The sequence below is a fragment of the Cavia porcellus genome, unplaced genomic scaffold (genome assembly GCF_034190915.1).
Source record: "Cavia porcellus strain 051 isolate PalLab524CR breed Dunkin Hartley unplaced genomic scaffold, mCavPor4.1 scaffold_24, whole genome shotgun sequence".
NCBI lineage: Eukaryota > Metazoa > Chordata > Mammalia > Rodentia > Caviidae > Cavia > Cavia porcellus.
The window spans coordinates 7,774,204-7,797,684 of record NW_026947507.1 but is presented as its reverse complement, the minus strand read 5'-3'; the positions used below and the strand labels follow the sequence as shown (position 1 = coordinate 7,797,684).

The 23,481-nt window shown below is 36.8% G+C and overlaps 2 protein-coding genes and 1 non-coding gene across 19 annotated transcripts in view; 2 read left to right on the top strand and 1 right to left on the bottom strand.

The window, feature by feature from the left end:
- Window positions 1-13,279, bottom strand: part of Pcm1 (pericentriolar material 1) — an 87,100-nt gene extending 73,821 nt beyond the window's left edge. For 5 of the 16 annotated variants that reach the window (XM_013151634.3, XM_013151641.3, XM_013151644.3 and 2 more), the window contains exons 1-6: window positions 12,923-13,277; window positions 5,491-5,609; window positions 3,625-3,870; window positions 2,278-2,544; window positions 966-1,136; window positions 669-785 (exon numbers count right to left, since the gene is read on the bottom strand). In XM_013151634.3, the coding sequence (XP_013007088.1) occupies window positions 669-785; window positions 966-1,136; window positions 2,278-2,544; window positions 3,625-3,870; window positions 5,491-5,586 (897 nt within the window). In that variant the 5' untranslated portion in view covers window positions 5,587-5,609; window positions 12,923-13,277. Of the gene's footprint in view, window positions 1-668; window positions 786-965; window positions 1,137-2,277; window positions 2,545-3,624; window positions 3,871-5,490; window positions 5,610-11,381; window positions 11,453-12,712; window positions 12,882-12,922 lie in introns of those variants that run through there. The other 11 variants (XM_013151642.3, XM_003469150.5, XM_013151643.3 and 8 more) reach the window with 7 other exon arrangements.
- A 2,349-nt stretch (window positions 13,280-15,628) lies between these two features.
- The window catches only part of Fgl1 (fibrinogen like 1), a 62,674-nt gene continuing 54,821 nt past the window's right edge, over window positions 15,629-23,481 (top strand). The window contains exon 1 of one of the 2 annotated variants that reach the window (XM_063234621.1): window positions 15,629-15,716. The gene's annotated coding sequence lies outside the window, so the exon portion shown is untranslated. The remainder of the gene's footprint in view (window positions 15,717-23,481) is intronic. The other variant, XM_063234623.1, reaches the window with a different exon arrangement.
- On the top strand, window positions 17,250-17,383 carry LOC111756624 (small nucleolar RNA SNORA2/SNORA34 family). The gene has a single exon (XR_002791054.1). It is a non-coding gene; the product is annotated as a small nucleolar RNA SNORA2/SNORA34 family (small nucleolar RNA).

Here is a 23,481-nt window from a genome sequence, read left to right as displayed (position 1 = left end):
AAAAAAAAAAGTATATTTGCTTTGAAATACACTAAGTTCTATAAGCTAAGTCTATTCTACAAATCTTTCATCAAAAATTCTGAGATTTTTACAAAAAGATACTATTTTCAAAAATTTCATTCTGCAGTTAGAATCCAGTATTTTTCTCACTGTAAATAAAAATATAAATCGCATCCTATACTATTTACTAGTCTATATCTCATTTTTCAGCTATTTGCTATAGTACTAAACTATAGCCTCAGAAATGAAAATCCCACAACCCATAAAATCAGCCTCCAGTGGCAAATGCACAATTTCTCTAAATACATTACATGTTTAGCAATCAGTAGTATCATCAGTGATTACTAATGGCCCTTCCAGTCACAGCCAATTTTTTACTTTTCCAGTGCTTCTCAAAATTAGTAAAGCTGTTTAACAAAACTAGAAAAATAGTTCTGTAAACTGAAGTTTGAAAATTACATTTTCAATTCAACCATTAAAACTATTTTTAATGCTAAGAAATAAAATTCCCGTGTTTAAAAATATATATAACATTAACAATTTGAGGGCTTCTTCCCTGGAAGAAGATAAGGAATCATTAAGGAATGCCTATAAAATAGCATCCTGAGAAAGAGGAGGAAAGTTTAAATCTTCATTTCTATCACTTTAATTACCAAAAAGCGGCTTACCGTGGTATCTGAAGCCTCAGACTGCACATCTATGTTTAGCGATGTGCTCTCAGCTACAGAACCAGATCCCACAGCTGAATCTATAGTCCGAACATCCTCCTCCTCATTTTCTCTAGCCTGAAATATTTTAGTAGTATAAATCATACAACTATTAAAAAGGGCAATAAAATGTTATAATGGATGGCAGGATTTTTTTGAAAATATTACCTCCTCTGGGTGGCATTAGAATATCATCAGTGTATCTATACTGATGTTACAAAAGTAACTCAACATGTTATTAAAACATCAAAAACTTACTAGGATTTTTTGGAGGAATTTCATATATGATTTTTCTTGTTCTTTAAGGTGGTCTATTAGATGAGTAAGACGCTCAACATTAGCAGATCTTTCATTTTTCTCTACAAGATCTTCTCGCATAGAACTGGCTTTAGTAATATAGTCACGAATTTGAACAAGCCTGCTTACAATCTGCAGAGGAAATATGAAAAAGATAATTAAGAGGCAGGCATGGTAGTGTAGGCTGAGCCAGAAAACCTTCAAGTTCAATCTAGTAACTTTGTGAGATCTTGTCTCAAAAAACAAAACAAAAAAGCCTGGGGATATATCTCACTGTAAAGGCTCTGGACTCAACCTCTATTACTGAAAAAGGAAAGAAAATCAGAAGGGAAACAAAAGAAGAGGGCTCAGGGGCATAAGTACCTGCCTGGCAAGCGTAAGGCCCTGAGTTTGATCCCCAATACCAAAAAGAAAAAAAAAAAGAAGGGAGAAAGAAAAAATAAGGATGATAGTGCACAAATGTAAAACTGAGGATAATTAAATGGCAACAACTTTATAGATTTTCAATTTTTTTTTGGTCATCTTTTTTGAGACAGGGTCTCCCTATGCAGATCGGGCTGGCCTTGAGCTTACTTTGTAGCCCAGGCTGATCTCAACCTTGCAATGATCCTCCTGTCTCAGCCTTCTGAGCGCTAGGATTATAGGTGTGCACCACCACACCTGGCTCAGATTTTTTGTTTCAACTAGAATAACCCAAAATACATCTAGATTTATCACAGGGATTCATACATGCAAAAAACTTGAATCAAACTTAAGATTTTAATCAAAACATAAATGTTAATAATAGAAACTCCAAGTAGCATCAATTTTAAAATAAATTTCTAAATTACTTTAACATATTACCTGAAAAATTTTATTTATAAAAAACTATATACCAAATTATTTCAATATAAAATTTCCTAATATTTATATATTTCTAAGTAATTAAAAATATGAACTTTTAAAAATATTTTCTAAAAGAATAGTATCATTTAAAAATTTTCTTATGATAGTCTACTAATCACACCACTTCCAATCCCCTTTTACTAAAATTTAGCAATACAGTATTTGGCAAATAAAAGAATACTTAATAAACTTGAATATGCTATTTCTCTAATCATTTGGGATTCAAAAAATCTGTTTTAAATAAACCTGACAGATTAATGAAAGGGGTCAGGAAAATACTTTACTTGTACTTAAATAAAATTGTTATGTGTATAACCTAACACAATGTTTAAAATCTTAATGTTTATACTTTTAGGTTTCTGAAAACGAGCAAAATACATTTTATTACCTGGCTGCTCTCCATCGCAGGCTCTCCTCTCCCATCTTCTTCAGAGACTTGGCAATTTTGCAAAAGATCATTACTTAATGCAGAAGCAAACAACTCTTTACATTGTGCTGTTCCAATCACTTCTCTCTTTTGACTTGTAACAGCATCTTTGCTTTTGTTAGTATTAATCTGCATCGGCAAAAAGTTGAAGGGTTTTCGGTTTTCACTAGGCTGACGTTTGTTGTTAGCAGCTGTTGCTCTTCCTTGAGAATCACTTCCAATGCTTCTCTACATATAAAAGACAAATCAAATCATACAATCTTTTAACAAATTAAAGTAATTCCAATGTTCTTAGTTTCACCATCAGATATTAATTTAATTGGTCTAAATAGTAGATTTTAAAATTACAAAGAGGTTCAGATCTACAAAATTCTTTTACTAAAATATTAAAACTTGATTGCATTTCCTAGACCTCATTTTGTGAAACAATTCAATAAACATGAACAGAATTAATTGTAAGTACTAGAAACATGAACAACATTTATAATTCACACTGCTATTTGTTGTTTGCTTACAAAATTTTTAGTCTTTGTACTCGATCGGCATAAACATTTGGAAGCGCTGTGTGTAAAAGTAGCTGGTTTAGTACCTGGCATACAGTAAATGTCAATAATTAGTATTATACATGCAGATGATACATGATTATAAACATCACTGTCACACTGGACTTGAATCTTTCAGACTTCAATGTACAACAGTATTTCTACATATGTAAAAACCATTTCACCTCTCCAAGTGCAAAGGAACAGTAAAATATTGGCCAAGAGGTCATTATCTCTATTTGCTTCTAGATCTAAACTTTGTTACAGTGAATATAAATATAAAATTAGTTTTATTCTACATCTGAATTCAGCAGATCCCACACTTACCCAATAAACACATTAAACTGGTTCTATTCACTTAGCAACAATCTTAGTAACATGCAATAGTTTCACAATGAAATAATTTAAATTATTAGCACAGTAAGAAAATTCAGAAAAACATGTCGTTGGCAAGTACAGAAATATCTGAGAGTGCTTTCCACCAAAGGACACAGGACTTTGCTAAATGATAAAAATTCTTTCCATATGCACAGAAACTTCAAAATTAAGTAAGCAGCTCCGTCTTTTATTCTTTAGACAAATGCTACTCCAAGTATTTTCTTTTTTTTTTTTTTTTTGGACTTTTTTTCGTTTTTATCGGTACCAGGGATCGAACTTACGACTGCCTGCTTGCAAGGCAGGCGCTTATGCCGCTGAGCTAAATCCCCAGCCCCTACTCCAAGTATTTTCTACAATTATAACTTGACTTTCCAAATAATTCACAAACCTGATCTAAATCACTGAAGTTTATCCGCTGTTTAAGTTTCTCTAACTCTGCCTGCTCTGGGACAGACATCTGAGTCATGTATCTACTGTGTGGAAGTGTATGTGGAGTCTTTGTTCTTCGCCTTCCAACTCCTGGTGATGACTCTGGAGAAATATCATTAGTTACTCTTTTATCACTTTCCACACCAAACTTTTTCTTATTCTTTTCTGATGATCTATTTGCCTTCTTCTGTTGGCAACCCCAATCCTTTAGAAAAAAAGAAAAAGAAAGAAAGAAAGAAAGAGCACAGTTAATCTGTCCTTTATTGAACCAGGAAAAAAAAATTTGGTATGCTTAAAAAACTGATCAAGATTTAAACTGATCATCTTAAGATTAAAGTGATAAAACTTTTTTTACATAAACATTCTTAATGTCTTTTACAGTCACCATTTTTCTCTTCATTACATCTATCCTAATGTAACAGCCTATCCTTCAGGAAACATAATAATTTCTCATTTTACAGGTAAGTAACAAATATAAATCCCCAAATCTCAACCTAGAATTAATCTATATATTCTTTTCTTGGGGGGGGGGGTACCGAGGATTGAATTTACAACCTCACACTTGCCAGGCAGACACTTATGCCACTGAGCTAAATCCACGGCACTCTAAATATTCTTAATACTTTTTAAAAATTGTTTTTGTCCATTTCTAAATTAAAGAGTGAAATAAATTATTTACTTACCTCCTATGAAGTCAGTATGTATGATGAAAACAAGACAGATCTAAAAATGGCCCTGGGAACTACTGTTTTCTGACCCTAGGTAATGTATCTAACTTCCCAAACTCTCAATTTCCCAATTTCTAAAATAGTGTTATCTTTAAAATAAAATTAAAAATAACAAACAGCTGGTATAGTGTATAGCATTTAATAAGCAACAACTGTAACTATTACTATTTTATAGGCAAAATTATACCTAACACCCAATATAAAATGACAAAAAAATGCTGAATACTTAAACTAGAAAATGTATTACTTAATCATACCCACCTAATTCATTCTCTAAAACATCTATAAATTTGTACTTTATTTCTACTGGAAGATATTTTAGTGACTGTTTTAATAAAATCATTTAGGATATTTTCCTTTTTATTTATAATAAAACTCATTTCTTTATGAACTGGTCCTCCTCCCCAATCCATGTATGAGTGTTCCTGCCAAATTCAAATACTACTTCCCTTACCCCTTTCTGGTTGGAAAACAAATGTATCTCTAATCCAAATTAGGATATTTTTAAATTCAAATTTAAAACTAAAAGATAACTAGTCGATATAATGAGGCACTAATGTATATCACATGGACCAGAAAAGGAGAAAATGCTGATCTGGGAAGAGAAAGTTATGGTAAGGAGAGGCACTGAGAAGTAAGCAGGGTAATGATACAGTAATTTCTGATAACTTTCTAGGTCTTTTTTCTAGTCCTTCCTAAAACCCTTTATCACTATTTCCACAAAACACCTTTATGTCCTTATGATAAATCTCCTTTTTTGGTTTAAACTAACCCAAGTTGATTTCTGATAGTTGAAAACAAAAATGTCTTCAACTAGTTATTAACAGCCCAAAGTCCCTTAATATGTTAGCTAACTGTGTTTACGAAGAGTTTTAGTGAGTAAGATTTGGTGAGAAGAAAGTTCAATTTTATTTTTATTTATTTATTTAGAGAGACAGTGTGTGTGTGTGTGTGTGTGTGTGTTGCTGGGGATCAAATCCAGATCCTTGTGCTTGCAAGGCAAGAGCTCTACCACTGAACCACATCCCCAAAATCCTCCCAAGTTGGATTTTAACATTATCAGTCAACAATACACGATCAGTACTAAGATATTATACCATATTGTTGAGTCGGTCATCAATACTCTCATTGCTCCAATTTGGTAAATCCTGATCATTCATGCCTTCTTCAAAAGGTCCACCTCCTGTGGCCATACTGGCTTGTAACAATTAATTTTCTGCAAAACAATAAAAACTATGCTTTTTAAGACATGAAACTTCAAACTTAAAATCATTTCTTGAAATAGAAATACAAATAAATCTCTGAAGCACTAATTTTATGCAATAAAAAAGGCACTGTCACAAAGTGATTTAGTTGCTATTAGAATATTATGATAACATGAGTTAAATAGCTGGAGTCATAGAGAGGGGAAAGCCATCCTTCTATATCCAAAAGCTACACTGGCCTGCATTTTAAAGTTCTAAAAGGTAAAATAATAAGGCAGAAAAAAGTTAAACAGAATCAGAACTTCTCTTAGGAAGGAAAGTGTCTCTGTTTTGATAATGAATTTGGAATATTTATAACTGACACCCCAAGAATGGGGGTGTAAGTTTTATGTCAAAGATCTAGAAGTTTTAAATGCACTGATGAAACAAGGGGAGAGCTCTTGCTTTAATGGAAGGAAAGTCCATCAGTAAAGGTAAGATGATGAGATGCTGAGAGAGAATTAAACCAAGGTAGGGTGAAGAGCCAAGAAAACCCATGAGTGCAGCGGCTAAAACACATTTTAAGAAAAATGAAGCCTATTTCTGTACCTCTAAGTTTTCCCAATCTTGCTAAAGTCTACTAAAACTACAAATTCCCCCCAGTGGAGCTTTTGCTTGTGCACATGAAAATAAGGGACTTAATGCTATACCGGGTCAAAGAGATGAGGAAGAAAAACAGCAACAGTGAAAGAGGGTCAGAAGGAGAAACGTTCAAGAGAAAAGATTTCTGTATTATCTTATGAAGGACTATAGATTTCCCCCAGCTGTAAGCGTGCAGATTGGAGGAAGGATAGGTGAAGGAGAGGTTGAGATGGTTTTATATAAAATTCAAGGGGCAGGAAAAGACATTAGACTATGAATAAAACAATATTCAAAAGAAGTACGTAACTTTACCAAGGTCATTTAATTCAAGGACAAAAAAGGATAAAAACCCAAACTGCATTGATTGTAAGATCCTAATTCATCCCTTTTTACTACAGCGTATCAAAGGATTATCCTCCAAGACCAAGCAGGATTTATTCCATGGATGTTTACATTTTAGGATATCTATTAGGCTAATGTATTACATTAAGAGATTATATACCAAATTAAACTTTATCAATTCAAAATAAAAAGTGCTGAGATAAAGTCCAACACAATTCTAATTTGAAAAATCTTAGTACAAATATACACTAACACTTGTTCACAATATTTTAATATTGCTTCTATTTTTTTCCACTGGGCATATCTTACTGTAATAATTCACTAAAGAGCTGAGTACAGTATATCTTAAACCAAGAATAAATATTAAATAATTTAAAATATATTAGTCCTATTAAAATTAGATTAACATAGGAAAGTCAGATATCAGTTACTTAACAGTGTTTCTAAAGTTCCATCAAGGAGAACAATATGAAACAAACATTAATATTAAGAAGAAAAAACTGGTATCTTAAGAGGCATTTAAAAAATTTAAACAACTTCAAAATATTGCCTGTAACTATTTTAAAATATAATGATGCCACTTAAAATAGTGACAAAATATAAAATATCTAGGAATAATATAATTTTGTCCCATGTGAACAAAGTATTAAAATGCTAGTAAACAATGTAAGAGAAAATCTGAAGTAGAAAAACCAGGCCAAGGGTGGTGGTACCCGCCTGAAATCCCAGCATTTGGGATGCCAAGATGAGGAGGAGGATTGCTGAGTGATGGCCCGCCTGGGCTACAAAGTGAGTTCAAGGCCAGCCTGAACTGCACAGTGAGACCCTGTTTCAAATAAATAAATAAATAAATAAATAAATAAAATAAAGAAAAACCAAACTATCTCCACTAATGAGAAGACTAAAAATTACAAATATATTTTTTCTAATATATTGGCATGATGTAGTTCCAATTTTAAAAAATGCCACTGAGATGTTCATAGAAAAATGACAAAATGATAGTGAAATTCATTTGGAAGAAAAGGTCAAAAAAATTTAGTATCTGTAAAAGAAGAGCTAAAATAGAAGTCAGGAAGGTAGAAAAAAATCCAAGATACCTAGCCATAAGTATTTATACAGTAAAATTGGTAATAGCCAAAGAAAGAAAATATTCAAATATACCCAATTTAAAAAAATTAATAGGATAAATTAATCACTGCTAATATTTATTTTATTTACTATAGGACAATCACCATCCTAAACATTTTACACACATTACATCATTTTATTCTTATAATTCTGTGATGCAGGTTTACTCAATTGACTGGGTAACTTGCTAACAGCTTTTTAAAAGGTTTATTTAGAATACTGCAAACACATGCTATCAAAAATTCTAATATAAAAATTTATGTAGAGCCTAAACATCTTTAACTGACATCTTAATCACAGAACACAGAAAAATGAGCAGTGCTACTATTTTCTCACAATAGTAAATTACATGTTTTTAAGTCTATGCTATTTTTTGTTTGCCTAATCTTATTTATATAAGCTTTTCTTACCTATTTTCTTCCTATTTTAATCTAGTCACCTGATATAAGCAGCATTTATCTATTTGAAAAGAATTAAACTTTATTATTTACTACGAATTAACTTTTATGTGGGATGGCACTAGAATTGTGATACCTCTCAATGCTCTTAAAATTAAACTAAAACTCTGAATAAACTGGAGGAAAGTAGATATGTAAATGGAACTAAATATACCACTCTATTTGAATCAACAAAACATTCACTATACCATGTACCAAGTATTGTATCAGGTCTATTTTATGGTAATTACTTATAAGTGCATTTATCTTTTTAATTAAAAAATATTTAACTGATATAGAAAAACAAAAATTGTACGTATTAATGTAGATAATGTTTAAATGAGGTTAACATATCTTCTCAAACATTTCTTTATGGTACAAATTTATTTTTTAATCATTACTTATGTAAAACATTTTTATACTAGCAAAAAAATTTTAATATATCCTTGCTTCCTACAAAAGTAAATGTAAACTTGGTGTGATGACCTGCACCTTTAATTCCAGCATTCAGGAGGTTAAGCTAAGAAGATCCCTGTGAGTTCAAGGCCAGAAAGGGCTACATAGCAAGTTCATGCCTAGTCTTAACCAGAGTGAGACCCTGTCTCAAACCCTGAGGCAAATTACTTTCTCAATCCACAAAATTATGCTTGCTAGAACCTCTGCCTTCCGTATAAGCATGTTCAAAGTCCAGTTTCCTTACCCTAATTACATTATTTCTCCCAAAACAAAATCATTCAGCTTTGCTATGGCCATCAAACGCAAATCTCTAACTCTATTCTATTCCACACCCACTGGGAACAGCTCTTCCTACCTGGGAAGTTTTACAAACTCACTGTATCCTCCATCCATTCCTAAACATTACTCCTACTTCTTTGACTTAAGTAAAATCACAAATCCCTTTAAAAGCACCATTTTCCAAGCAACTATTTCTAAAATAAGATGCTACTCTTTCTACTCTCCTAGATTTATGGAAAAAGGATATTATCAAGACCATTTTTATTTAACTAATATTTTTTTGAAAAATTAGCCAGCCAGGCATGGTGGCTCATGCCTGTAATCCCAGCACTTATGAGGCTGAGGCAGGAGGATTGTTGCGAGTTCGAGACCAGCCTGGGCTACAAAGTGAGCCCAAGGTCAGCCTGAACTGCATAGAGACCCTGTCCCAAAAAGACAAAAAAAAACCTCTCTAGATAATGGGCACCACTTTTCTACTGACCTAAGTAATATGGTTTGCTCTTTTCTTGACTAAAATTGTCTCTCACTTTCACTCCCCAGATCACTCCCTGCTTTTAGAACACAACGTTTGCAATGATTTTTCTAAGATTCTGGTGTCAATTCCAATGTTCATTCATCTTCTTTATGTTTGTACCTTTTTTACCCTGCACTAATGTGTTTAAGGTCTTAAACTCCTGAAATTCCACTTTGGATCATGATATCATGCATTCTACTTCTCTGTCTCATTTCTGCTGAACGTGCTGTTGGCTCTCTTAAACACTTCCCGTCACACAATTGTTATTCTTCCCTTGAGTATATTCCTTACTCAAACCCAAACACAAAACATACCCAGCCATTCCAAAAACACAATGCTAGCATTCTTGACTTTCTCACCAACTACCCTTTCTGTTAACTTGAGATAAACCAACTACCTGGTTTTCTTCACTTCCACTTTACATTGTCAATGGTGGGGAAATAGTCATAAAATGACATTCTACCCACTATTAAGGTATGCTATATTCTATTAAGGTGCATTATATGCTCGCTTCTCCATAAAATACTCTAAATGTTTTTGCTCACTGTCCTACTTCTAGTACTGACAGTTACTACACAGCACATTGGAGGCACTAGAACCTGTAAAATGTATTGCTTACTATGCATCTCCTATTTACTTCAAATTCCCTAGCATGATTACTCCAAATCATTTCTAGTTTTTCAAGTCTCAAATCTATTTCCTCCTTCAGAAAAGGTCCTATCTCCTATTAAGAAAATCAGTGTGCACTAACTCAATTTTTTAATTCCTCCTATCAATCTTCCCTAATGTACTAAAAGTTATTTTATGACAAATTTTATGAAATATTTCACTAAGTGCCTATTAGGCAATCACCTAATATTTTAGAAACTCACTCGCATTTGATCTTTCCTGAGCTCCACTTTTCTTTTCCTATGTTCCATTTTTGTTGTTCTATTTTGTTTCTATCTCACAGAAAAAAAAAATTTTAAAAACCTCACTGAAAATATAAATGTAAAATTAACATATAAATCAACTACCAATTTGTATTTTCTAATGATAGTTTCATTTCAGATCCTTAAGGGGCTGGGGATTTAGCTCAGGGGCATAAGCACCTGCCCTGCAAGCAGGTAGTTGTGAGTTCGATCCCTGGTACCGATGAAAAGGAAAAAGACCAAAAAAAAAGGCATCTTCCATTTCAGATCCTTACAAGGAAGCTGAAAATCGGTTTTTAGGGGTCCAGGATATAGTCCAGCGGCACAAGCGCCTGCCTGGCATGTGTGAGGTTGTGAATTCTATCCTGGAACCGCCCCCTCCCCAATAATAAATAAATGGAAAATCTGCTTTTGTAGAAAAGCAAGAATGTATTAAATGCATTTTGAAAACAGTCTTAAATATTTAACAATGAAATTCAGATTGATATCTTTAAACAGCAATTATGTCTAAAATGCATTTAACAAAATTTCTTCTCATTTTCATCTTCTGCCATTTACTTTCTAGACTGCCCTTAATAATCACATAACCTTCCATCAGTAAACTTGCATTTCCCAGCACTGGGACTTTTTAACATGTGGCAATGCATTACACACAAAAGAAATATTCAAAGCAATTTTAGACAACTAAAAGAAGTCAAATGTAGGCATAGCAAACTCAAAAAGAGGAAAAGTTCCTTAAAAAAAAAAACTCAACTAAGTCAATTACTGCAACAGAAATGTGAAGGAGATAACCTGGCATTACAAGGAGTAGCTATGCATCTGGTAGTCATAGTGCAAATTCAAACATACAGGGGCTTAATAAATTCTATGAAAAAGTTACTGCATAAGTCATTGTAGGAATGGTTAAGAGACAAAGATAGAAAAAGAGACCAAAGTGGCATGCCAAGAAATCGTGAACAAGGCAACAAACCCATATTTTTTTTTTTAACTCAGAATGGGCCCTCAATCAAGCATTGGTATTTGGATAGCAGTCTTCATCAATAGTTTCTGAGCTATCATGCAAAGAAAAATAATACACAGAATGATGTCAATTACCTTTTTAGAAACTAGTTTTTGCGCCTCAGAATCAGCTCCTGTCCTGCTGCACACTTCAAAGTTGTTGTCTGCTAATGATTTTTTTAAATTCAGTTAATTCTTACACTGAGAATATACAACAACAAATACTGCACTAGTCTAAAAGGGTTCAGAAGTTAGTAAAGAGCAAAAATACACTTATTAATATTTTAAGCTCAAGTTACCTTAATCCTTTGGGAAAACAATGGGATACACATTAATACTTAAATTCCTCAAACCTCTGGGTCTACCAAACAGCAAAGAGATATGTTAACATTTATTCTGGCCTATAAATGAAGAAGTAAGCCCAACTACCGCATCATCTAAAGATCTATAGAAAAGTTTACCCTTCTGATCGATTAAATCCTTAACTTCTGTCAAAGTATTCAAAGACCTCTGAATACCTAACGATGAAAAACGTATTTTAAACAGAGCTACTTCATAATAAAATAAGTGTCACTCTATAAACACAGGGTGCACCTTTAATTTAAAAATTCAGTATTATAACGGCAACTACTCGCTCTTATCACCAAGGTGATAAGGAAAGAAAGGAGCAGGTGCGCCAGAAGCTGCACAACAGGCACTCGGGTAACCAGAAAATAGCAGGAGGAGGAGTCTGGAAAGCAGTTAGGGGTAGTGGGGTCGCCAGGGACGCCCAGTAGGCCGCTTCTTCTAGCGCCAAAACACGATCTGTTACCCGCAGTTCACACCACACGGACCTCAAGCCAGCCAGGAAGAGAAGAAAAAAAAAAAAAAAAAAAAAAAGTCAGACAAGGCGAGCCCCAAAGGAGTGGGCCGCAGGACAAAAAGTTCTCTCGACCAGGCGCTCCAGCGGGCCTAATATCTAATCCTCATTTCTGCACAAGTAAGCAACGCTCTCCTCAGCCTAACTGGATCTGCAGTAAGGGGCACCGGAGGCACGAAGCCATAAAGGAGCGATAAAATGAACATTGCTTTCGCAAAGATAAACCAACTCTGGATGAAGTCAGCAACGCCCCTCCTCCCCCCGCTCTAAGAATATCTGGGCTAGCAGCAAGCTGCCGCTCAGCCTCGCGCTGTCCTCCTCGGCCCTTCACCTCGGGGGACTCCGGCGCCCCCAGCCGCGCAGAAGGGTCCAGGGCAGCGGGGGGTGGTCCCGGGACCTCGGGCCACCGCCTCGGAGAACGCCTGACTCGACGACAGCGCCCGTGGGGGGCAATCCCGAGCACCTGGGTGCAGGGCGGCCTCCTCCCGGGTACGAGACAGGCACCGGGGCGGGAGCGGAAGGGCCGAAAGCCGCTGTGCGGTCGCCGACGCGTCCCTGAGGTGCTCACCCGGGAGATCGCGTCGGTTGGTCCCTAGAGAAGAGGCGCTCTGTCCGCCCAAGAGACGAAAAGCGGACAGCGAAGACTACCCAAGAACCCACAGAGGTCGCGTGGGCCTGAGGCCGGGCCCGACACTGTCAAGAGTCCCAAACCCTTAGCTCTTCCGCCCCTAAGGCGCGCTGCCCTCGGTTGCCAGGGGCCGGGACGCGCAGGCTTTACCTATTAGCGAAGCAGCCCCTCCTGCCACGGGCGGAGCAGCGGTCAGCCCCACGGCCCGCCACCGCCAGCGGCCCGTTCTGAGAGACTGCAGAGGAGGCTCACAAGGTCCCTGACTGCCTGGAGCCCAACGGCCCCATTTTCTACTTCGGCTTCTCGGCATCAACCGCCGCAGCCACCGCCATCTTAGGATCTCATTGTGGTGGGAGAAAAGGGGCGGGGGGACTGCAAAGGGGGCGACGCGCGGTGAGACTTGCGCCGTCTCCCTGGCAACCGCCGCGCCGGGGTGGGGGTTAGAGAACTAGCCGGATTGGGAGCCGCAATGCGATCTCTGTAAATGCTAGACTTAGGTCACGTGCCCCGCGGGAGTCTGTGGCGTCTCTTCTAGTCCTTTAGTCAGAACGAATTACACAAACTAAAAACTAGAGACTACATATCCCAGAATGCGCACGTGACCCAGGTTGATCGCGCTGTTTGGCCACAGGCTCGGCACTACAAGTCCCAGCATGCTGTGCGCCTTCCTCTGCTGGCCTGTGAGGAAGTCAATTGACCTCTGGCTCCACTGGCAAAAGAGTAGAGGCGCGTTTTGCTCTTCCGTGGGGGTGTGAGCCCTGTATCGTGCCGGAAAGAGGCGAAAAGACTGGGATCTCTGATCTAGTCCCTTCTCACCCACGTACCAGTGACTCAGAAAAGAACAAAAGGACTTTTACAAAGTAGTGCAGACCCTCCCTAAATTTAAGAAGTGAGATAAATCCACTGTAATGAAGCAATTTGCTTCATATACACAGTGGGGTGTCTAAAATACTATTAATATCACTGTAGAAATAGATGACTTTACTTACTTTACTGTTTAATCTTGGAAAATTGTCTTTGAGCCTAAAGTTTGTAAATTCCCGTACTCATATTCTGCTATCTGCTCCATTAAGGTTAGTAAATTGAGAAGTAATCGCTAAAACATGACTAGATAACATGACAAGCCTTAAGTGTTCCTCGCTGAAACGCTAAAATACTTGCCAATTGCAGTTGCATTCAAGAGCGTTGTATTTTTTAAAAGTTGATAATCATGGGATAAGGTTTTTAATGCCAAATAAAGGTAAGCAGAACTGAGGAACAGGTTTCTGGATTCCAAAAGTTGTTCTCAATTACCAACAAAAATTGTTTACAAGACCAGTTAATAGAACTGCATTTCAGAACATAACTCAGATGAATAAAGCACTTCTGTAATTTGTTACTGCACTCAGGTTTGATCAGTACTCTGAAGACTATCAGTGCAATAGTGGAAATACCGATTTATCATATTTTTAAAAAATATTCTGTGTTTCTAATAGGTAAGTACTGAGATAACAGAAATTTAGACCCTGGCTTTGAAGAGCTCATATTTTAATGAAAGATGGGGAAGTGTGGTATGATGTGAATAAATTATGTATTGCAATAAAAAGTACTATGGGAACTCAGGGCACACGGAAGCTAATCAGTTGGGTGTTCAGTGTAGGCTAGAACACACTATCTTAATCCCTACTACTTGGAGCTCTTGGTGAAGTCACTTTTTTAAAGCTCAATTGCCCCATCTGTGAAATGGAAGCCGAAGAGAGAAGAATATTATATACCCACATTGAAAGGATTAAACATTTTTTTCTTAGTTTATTTAATACCAAACAATGTTAAGAACTTCATCATATTTTTCTTAATTCTCTCAACAACCTTGAAAAGATTAGTTTTACATAAAAACCATTTTACAAATGAGAAGTAAAGTAAATCAAAGTTACTGCAATTCCACATGGTAGAACTTGAAGCTGAAGTTTATTCATTATTTATTATTATTTACATATATGTTTATTTATTATTATTAAGAAAGAATGTAAGTCAGACATGGCTGTAATCCCAGAACTTTGAGAGGGCGAGCTCGGAGGATTGTAAATTTAAGGCCAGCCTAGATAATTCAATAATTTAGTGAGATCCTGTCTCAGTATAAAAGGATTTGGGATTTAGCTTAATCCAAAAACCCTGGGTTCAATCCCCCTTTGGCCAAAAAGAAAAGAAGCACTAACATGGTAAACTCACTAAATATTATTATCACCATTTTGTTTTACACATATTTTTAAAATGTATATAGATGCTAAGCTCTTGTCATTTTCTAAATTTATGACTCCTCAAAATGTCAATACTATTATACCTGTGTTATAGTTAAGATCTACAATGTTCCCCCTCAGATATTCAGAGGTTTAGGAAGTGATTGGATTAAAAGCTGAATGTGCTATTTAGGAAATAGGATCCAATTTGACAAAGTGGGTCTCTGGAGGCATAACCTGGAAGAATGTAATCTTGTCCCCAGCACTCCCTTCACCCTCTGCTTTCTGGGTGCCATGGGTCAAACATCTTTCTTTGCCATGCCCTTTCACCATGATATCTTTGCCTTGAAGCCAGTAAACTGTGGAATGAACCCTCTGAAAACTGTGAGCCAAATACATCTCTTCTCCTTTAAATTGTATGGGTCAAGTATTTGGTCCCAGTAATGATAAGGGTAATCATTATGGTTTATATTTCATGTATTTCATGTGCTCATCAGCAGGGATTTTGGAAGGTGATTGAATTATGAAGGCCTAGAGCTGACCTGCTGTTATGAAGGGTAACGCAGTTAGAGGAAGTCACTGTGTGTGGCAAGTGACCTGGCAGAATATATTTCTCTTCCTGTCTCCTCCCTTCACTCTGCTTTCTAGCTGTCATGATGTGAGCAGCTTTCTTCTATACCCTCTGCCATGTCATTTCTTCCCTGGATCTGGCTGGACATCTACTAACCGTGAGCCAAAATAAACCTCTTCTCCTCATTTATTTATTTAATTTTTTTGGTCTTTCACATTTGAGATTTTATTGGCTGTGTTGAAAATGAGTACAGATATTTCACTTGGTACGCAACTCTTAACACACATACCAAAAAGTCTAAAAGGCCATATATTGCTTCTTTTTCCAGTTATTCTAGTGACTTTCCAGCTTCAAATTTGGAGGCAGATTTCCAGTAAAAGGATTAAGGATCAGTATCTTCAAATGTTGATGAAGTGTTACTTACGTCCCACTAATACACAGTTTTGTGACATACACACTACATACTCAAAGTTTCCATCTTTTCACAACACATTAACAAAATTAGGCAAACTACCGTGACCAAAGATGTTATGAAGTGCACATGTCTGACAGGGCAACAATCAGGAAGTAATTGTCTTTAGGAAACAATTCTACCGCAAGCAACATGGGAATAGAAGTCATTTAAAATATCCGAGACACATTAAATGCATGACCATTATTCCATATTGCCATTTAGTATGCTTTTTATTGCAGGATATAAAACTAACCCCCATCTATGGAATGCTAAACTGACACCCGAGGCAGCCAAAGCCTGCTGTAATTCAATATCCTATTTTTTTGGTTGTACCAAAAAATAAAGAACCAGCAACTGATTTCACCTCTAAAAAATCATCTGCACTTAAAAATGTGATGAGGTGGGATTCCCTCCTTTTTAAAGAAACGCTTCTAGAGCTACTAAAAAACTTGCATTTACAAAATAGTTCATAAAAATATTCCGCTGGATTGTACAAGAAGGGAGACAGTTAATCAGTCAGCTTCTTTCTCTTCTGCCTGGTCAGAGGCTGCTCTCGCTTCCTTTTTCATTTCTCTGTTTTCTGAGTTAAATCTTCCTCGGTTTCTTTTGTTTTTTTCAAGTAAAGGATTTGATTTTTTTAAAATGTCTTTATTTTAAAGGGGGTAAAATTAAACACAACAAAATAGGACATAAGAAAGCAATGTAAGAGATATAAATTTCAAAGCTAGATGACCTGAGATCTTCACTATCTATCATTTTGTCTCTTGTTTTCTTTCAAGTAGTTGTCCATGTCTTCGCATACAGAGAATTCATACAAAACAATATAGCATAAAACTGATCCGAACAGAATGAGGAAGGTATTTTAGGTCTTCAAAACCAGACAATAGGGAAGTCACTAATGGTGGTTGCAGTCTCTCGTTCTCTTCAAAATAGCTGTCCATACTATCATGTATGTTGAAGCTCAACAAAACAGAACAGGCAAGAGGGGAGGGAATGCCTGGTTCCCAGCCCTCCAGGTCCCTGCAAGGTGCGGGTTCCTGTAAACGCTGGTGGCTCTCGTCCTGGGCCACAAGACCCTCCGCGCTCACAGCCGCTTACCAGGGCAGCGGGCTTCACTGGTTCCCTGGCGCTCCAGGTCGCAGCATGGCCCGGGCCCAGCAGACACCGGTGGCTCCAGTCCTGGCCTCTGCAGCCTGCCAGCTCAGCAGCTCACAGCGGGGCGCGGCAGGGAGCGTTGGGGCCCTGAATCAAGGCCGCAGCTTCTTCGCTGTTGGTTTCAAGCAGGAGCCTAAAGAGACATCTTTCTATGGTCTGTTGGCCATTTCAGAGCTTAGGCAGTGAAATGGTCAGTTTATTAGAAAGAAACAGCTTGAAGCAATTCTTGGATTCTTGATGAGCCACCTGCGCCTGTTTTCCCTTTGCTCCCTTTTCCCTTTTGCTTGCACTTTTTTGTTCAAAGATTTATCCTTTCCGCTGCCTTTGTTTCCTTCCACTTTTGCAGCAGCACCGTAAGCCGACAACCTCACCGTCTCCTCTTGGACTCCCCCTTGGCCGCTCCTTTGGCACCTTTCGGCCCAGGAGGCTCCTGCAAGCTGCAGGCTGAGGAGCGTGGGAGCCTAGCAGAGGAGGCTGCGTGGGGCTCCCACTCTCCCGCCCGCAGAGCTGCCGGGGCCTGTGGCTGGGGCACTGGGACCCTCTCCTCCTCCTCCATGTGGGAGTTGGGAAAGATTGTCCCGGCGACGAGAAAGGTGACTAAGCCACTAACACAGAAACGTGATCCCAGGAGTGTGATGCACCTGACCATATTTGTGGTTCAAAAGCCTATGGAACTGTTGCAGGAAGAGTTCCAACAGGTTCAAAGATAATGAGCTAGAGAAATGTTAGACTAAATGAGAAGCAAATTGGATTTTAATTAACTGAATTAGTTGTCAAATCTGCAAAATATGTTTGTTTCTTTTTTTTATATTTAGTACTGATATTTATCATTGATCAGGTGGTACTTTCTACTTAAAATTTTGTTACATTATTTATCTTTTAATATACCTTGTATGTTTTTTATCCACAGATGAATTGTAAGTATAAATATAGCAGAAATTCTACTCTTGTATTTCTTTATATCCCTAATGCCGTGCAGAATTTATTCATGTTCATTACTTTGGTTTTAAAGGTTTTCTACGAATAAATAAGTACTTTTTGCAATGCCAAGTTCTAACCTGCAGGTGGGGATAGAATTTAAAGGAAAAATCTTCATTGACACCTCCCCATACTGTTTATAACTGAATTTTATTATTATTCTTATAAGATTTTTGTTATGAAAGAATGCATGACAAATATGTAAATTATAAATTCCAATTGTAAAAACTCTAAAGAATCCAACTAAACTTAAAATAGAATTTAATATATTTAAAGACTCCTCATTTTCTTCTTCAAGCTCAAATATTTTTGCACACATAAATACTATTCTGAATTAGTGTTATCATTCCTTAATTTCTTCATATAACTATGGATTTCCATATGTAAATACTGTTTAGTTTTTCTTATTTTCAAACTTTACATAAAGGTATCATAGTGCATATATTCTCCTTCGACTTGCTTTTCCCATTCAACATTATCTTTCTTGGATTCACCCATGTTAATGTGTGTACACACGAAGTCTGTTAAGCAGAATGTATAAATAATTTTGAAACTTATCTAAAGGAATGTATGTGTATATGTATATGTAATATACATATGTATGTATACCACACATGCACACACACACACACCTTGACACTGGGGTACATCCCCAGTCCTTTTTTATTTTTATTATTTTTGAGACAAGGTCTTGCTAAGTCACTAAGTTGCCCCTTTTGGGCTCAGACTACTGATCCTCCTGCCTTAATCTCCCAGAGTGGTGGAATTACAAGTGTTGCCACCATGGAATATAACTCATTTTAATTTAGTGTAGTGAGTAACTTCATGGAAGAAGAGATTGTTCATCCAAACAAGGGCCCAGTCAAAGACCTCTTACCTACACTTTATACCTTCTCAGCTTTAATCTAGCTCATAGTTTCTTAACCTTGGCATTGTTGCCATTTTGGGCTGGATGATATTTTCATTTGGAGCTATTCTGTGCACAGCAGCATCCTGTCCTCTATCCACTAAATACTAGTAGTAACCCCCTTCCCAGTTATGAAAATCAAAAGTGTCAGTTGACACTGATTGCCAACTATGCCCTGGAGTTAGGAAAATCACTTGCATATGGGAAAACATGTAGTCTTTCCTCAGAGAAAATTGTATTAATTATGATTTTCTTATATATTTTTGTTCAAAAACTTAAAGTTAGCATATATAATTAGATCAATGATATCAACTTCAGTTGCATAAGTAATGTTTCAAGGCTCTTGCTACTTTCCTCGATTTTTCCTATTTCTGATTAGCTTGACATTTCTCATTACTGCCTAATTCAGAATCTTCATTACTAAAACCAATAACACCTAGTTCCTGATCTCAATAGATAATAAGGTTTACACCAGCCTGAACTACTACTTTCTTCATAAATTTCTTCATTCAACAAATGTAACCCTTGTGGTTCTGATACTTCCATCCATATTTGCATTTAATCAATCTTCAGATAAAGATTTTGTTTCCTAATTCATAAGAAAAATGTTGTAAAGGCATGAAAAGTAACATCAACTTTTACTTTTAAAACCTTATTATTGAAAAAAATTATATGAAATAAGGACTTATAATTGCCACAGCTGTAAGACAGTACTCTTTTGTGATTTTACTGAAAACTAAATACGATTCCAAAAAAGTGTTTCTTTCTCAATAAAACAAGATCTGCAGTTCAGTGCATGTCTGCAATGTGTGGGCTATGATTAGGGCGGCACTGCTCCACATTAAATTCACTGTATCATAGCCAAGCTCTAGTTATTATGCTGTGTTTTTCCCCCCTTTACCTTAAAAAGATTTCCCACACTACATTTCTCTTCCCATAATAAGGGTTGTAAAGTCAGGGAGGAACTGACAAAAGATGCATGAACTCAGATTAATCAGGAAAGGTTAAGATGATCTCCTCTGCCAGAAAAAGGTAGTAAATGAAGTTATACCCCTGACTTATAAAAGAAAACTAGCAAAACTTTGACCGTAATTAAAGGAGAATGATGCAAGGCAAAGGGTGACAAACTTTGTCTGTAAAAGTCCAGACATTAAATATTTTCAGCACTGTAGGGGCAAACTATGTGTTTGTAGAGTGAAAGTAACCATAGGCAATACATAAATGGAATGCATGGCTATGTCTCAATAAAACTTTATGGGAATCAAACTAGATCTTACACAATTTTTACAAGTCACTTAATACTGATCTTCTTTTGATTTTTTCCAACTATTTAAAAATAGAACAGGAAGCAGTTGGCCCAATTTAGCCTGTTACTTTGATAGTAATAGTTTGCTAACCTCTAACTTAGAGCACTAAATACTTTTAATTCATAGGTAATTGACAAATGTTATATCAAAGTAAAAACTAACAGTGGAAGAAAATAGAGTTTCATTAATTTGCAGAAGGATATAAAGTCATTGCAACTGAACAATATTTATAGATATTGATCTCCAGGATATGTACTATGTGACACATCTCCTTTTGCACATTCAACTACAAACTCTTCAGGGGATGAATCCACTGATGACTATAGCATCTTCCTGATCCAATTGCCTTCCAAAAGTCCTAGTTCCAAACACATGGAACTTCTGGAGGACATTTCAGACCTAAACCACAACACCAATCCTGTTGTTATAGATTAAAAACTGGTGGTCAACTTAACACCAGTGGAATTAAATCACCATGATGCTGAGTGTAGATGTTCCACCTGAGGAAAGTTGCCAGCATAGATAGAGATGTGGAGAAGAGAGGTGTTGCAGCGTTGAAGCATTGTGGGTTCTCCTACGTGCTGCTGTTTAAACCATTGGTTCATCCTGGAGAAGCTCTGGTCCTCACATTGAGCATTGCTTCCTGGCTCCAGAGGGAAAGACATGTGTTGCTTAATCTCCAGGATGAACTCCTCGTGCTGGCTTCCTGGCATGTACTGGACTGTGCTTATTGTCAGAGGAGTTCAGGACCTTGGTGTCACTGAGCATGGCTGTGGTACTTTTCAGGACAGCCCTGGTCTTTGTTTTGAGCATGACTTCTCAGCTCCAGGGTAGAACCCTCAACCTGTCAGCATAGCTCCTTCACCCTGCTGACCTTTGGGCCTTCCCAGCATGGATCCGTGAAAGAGACTGGCATGAGTCCTTCTTGTTGGCTCTAGATCTCTTGTTGGACTCATGGTCGGCATTGTCATGGGCTCTAGGTTTTCATCTGAACTCCTGTAGAACATTGCTGTGGGATTAAGGCCCTTGGCTAAATATTCTATGTCTTTAGTGTTTTGGATAGATTTCCTGCACTTTCTTGTGTTAACTCTAGGTGACCATCATAAAATAATATTATAAACTCCATGTCCTGATTCTAATTGTTCTCCTTACAACCCCTGACTACAACACCTGTACAACTCCCCTACCACCCACACAGACACACACACATACACACACAGACACACAGACACACAGACACACAGACACACACCCCTTGAGAGGAACTTTTATCTCTCAGCTTTCCTGAGCACTTCTCCTTTCTCTGCTTCTGGCCATGCTGGGGTGAACAGCTTTCCTCCACTGTGCCCTTCTAATCATGCCTCTTCTGTCTTGAAGCCAGCCAACCTTGGACTGAACTGTCTGGAACTATGAACCAAAATAAACTTCTTCTTTAAATTGGTGTTGGGTATTTTGTCCCAGTGATGGAAAGCTGAGTGATACAATTGGGATTATTTGGCTCAGAGAGTTCTCATAAATTTATGCTATGCCACCACCAGTTTGTATTTCCACTGTGACTCTCCCACTTTTTGCCTTTCTTATAGCCCAAATGGGTATTCTCCAGAGCTGGCACCATGTTTTCCTGACTAGTAGTGTCTAATCACTTTCTCAATCCTTTTATAAATTAGTCTCAGATAGTTTGCTATAGAATGGAAAACTTAGAGTTTTATTAATGGCTAATGAAGATTATGTTTTGATGAAGAAGAATCAGTGCAAAAATCAATAAGGAACTGCCATAAAGCGACTTATGGTATTGCAAAGTAAAGGAGTCAGAAGAGAGAAAGGAACAATTCTAAAGCAGAAAGAAAGCACTTGGAATTCAGAACACAGGTAGAATAAATACCCCTAAAAGCAGGAGGCTAAAGCAGGAAGAATCAGTATCCCCAGAAGCAACTCTTAAGCAACGAAGGCTTACACTGGAAGGTATGTTGCTGAGATCTCTTGCCACATTAGAGAAAATTCCACTGGAGGGTGTGTCTCAGAGGTTCTGGGAGGTTGGAGAATAAATTGTCCATAACTGTGCCCTCCTAGTTAAACAATACTCGTTGACTTTTCCCCTTGTTCCAACTGATTTTACTGTTATTTCCTTGCTTGTTCTTTTTGTAATTTCCTTTCAAACTACTGGCCTCCAAATCTTCACTTAGGCTTTACTTTTGGAGATCTGTTATTGAAACAGGTGTAGAGTTACAGCTTTTTCCGTATGTTGTGGCTTTTATCTAGCTATCCCTCCAAAGCCGCCTATGGTCATAGGTGAGATTTCTTTTTATTTTCTTTTTTTAAAATTTTATTTAAAGAAAGACTAAACAAAACAGAAAATGGATAGAAATAATACATACATCAAAGAAAAAATAAACATTAAGAAATCACTAGTTGATGATTACAGATTGTTCTCTTATAAATAGTTATTCAAGATACTAGAGTGGAGAATATAAAGTGGGGATTCAAACAGTGAGACTCCAACCAGTTCTGTTCAACTATCCAACAAAAGCTTAGAAATATGGTTATCTATCCTATACACTTAAACATACATGCTGGTTATCTATATCTACAATTACATTGAGATTGAACAAACTCAAGCAGGCTAATATCACTCTAAATAAAGAATAATACTATTGCTGGGGTTCACATTACGACACTCCAGGATCAGCATTGGATACTTCAGTGTCTCTTTTTCTTCAAAGTATTTGTTCATTTCATCATGTGTCATAAGATCAGTTCTCATAAACTGTTTATAGATTCTACACATACATGAGTCTTAACATGTATTTCTATTCTTTCTATATTAAAGGGAGAAACAAAGCAAGACAAAACAAAACATATTCCTATAAACACATGAAATGAAAAAGACATATAAGACCATTGTACAAGGAGTTCTACCATAGTTCCTGTGTTGTCTCTTGTTATCTTCAATAAAATTAGCTATATCATCAGACATAGTATAACTGAATATATCAGTACATAACAGTATTAATAGAAACACAACTTTGTATATAGTATAAAACTTCAAAATCAGGAAGTTATCAAACAAGAATGTGTATCATAGAGTCTTGTCATCTTCAGTGTAGTTGCCTATACTCTCAAA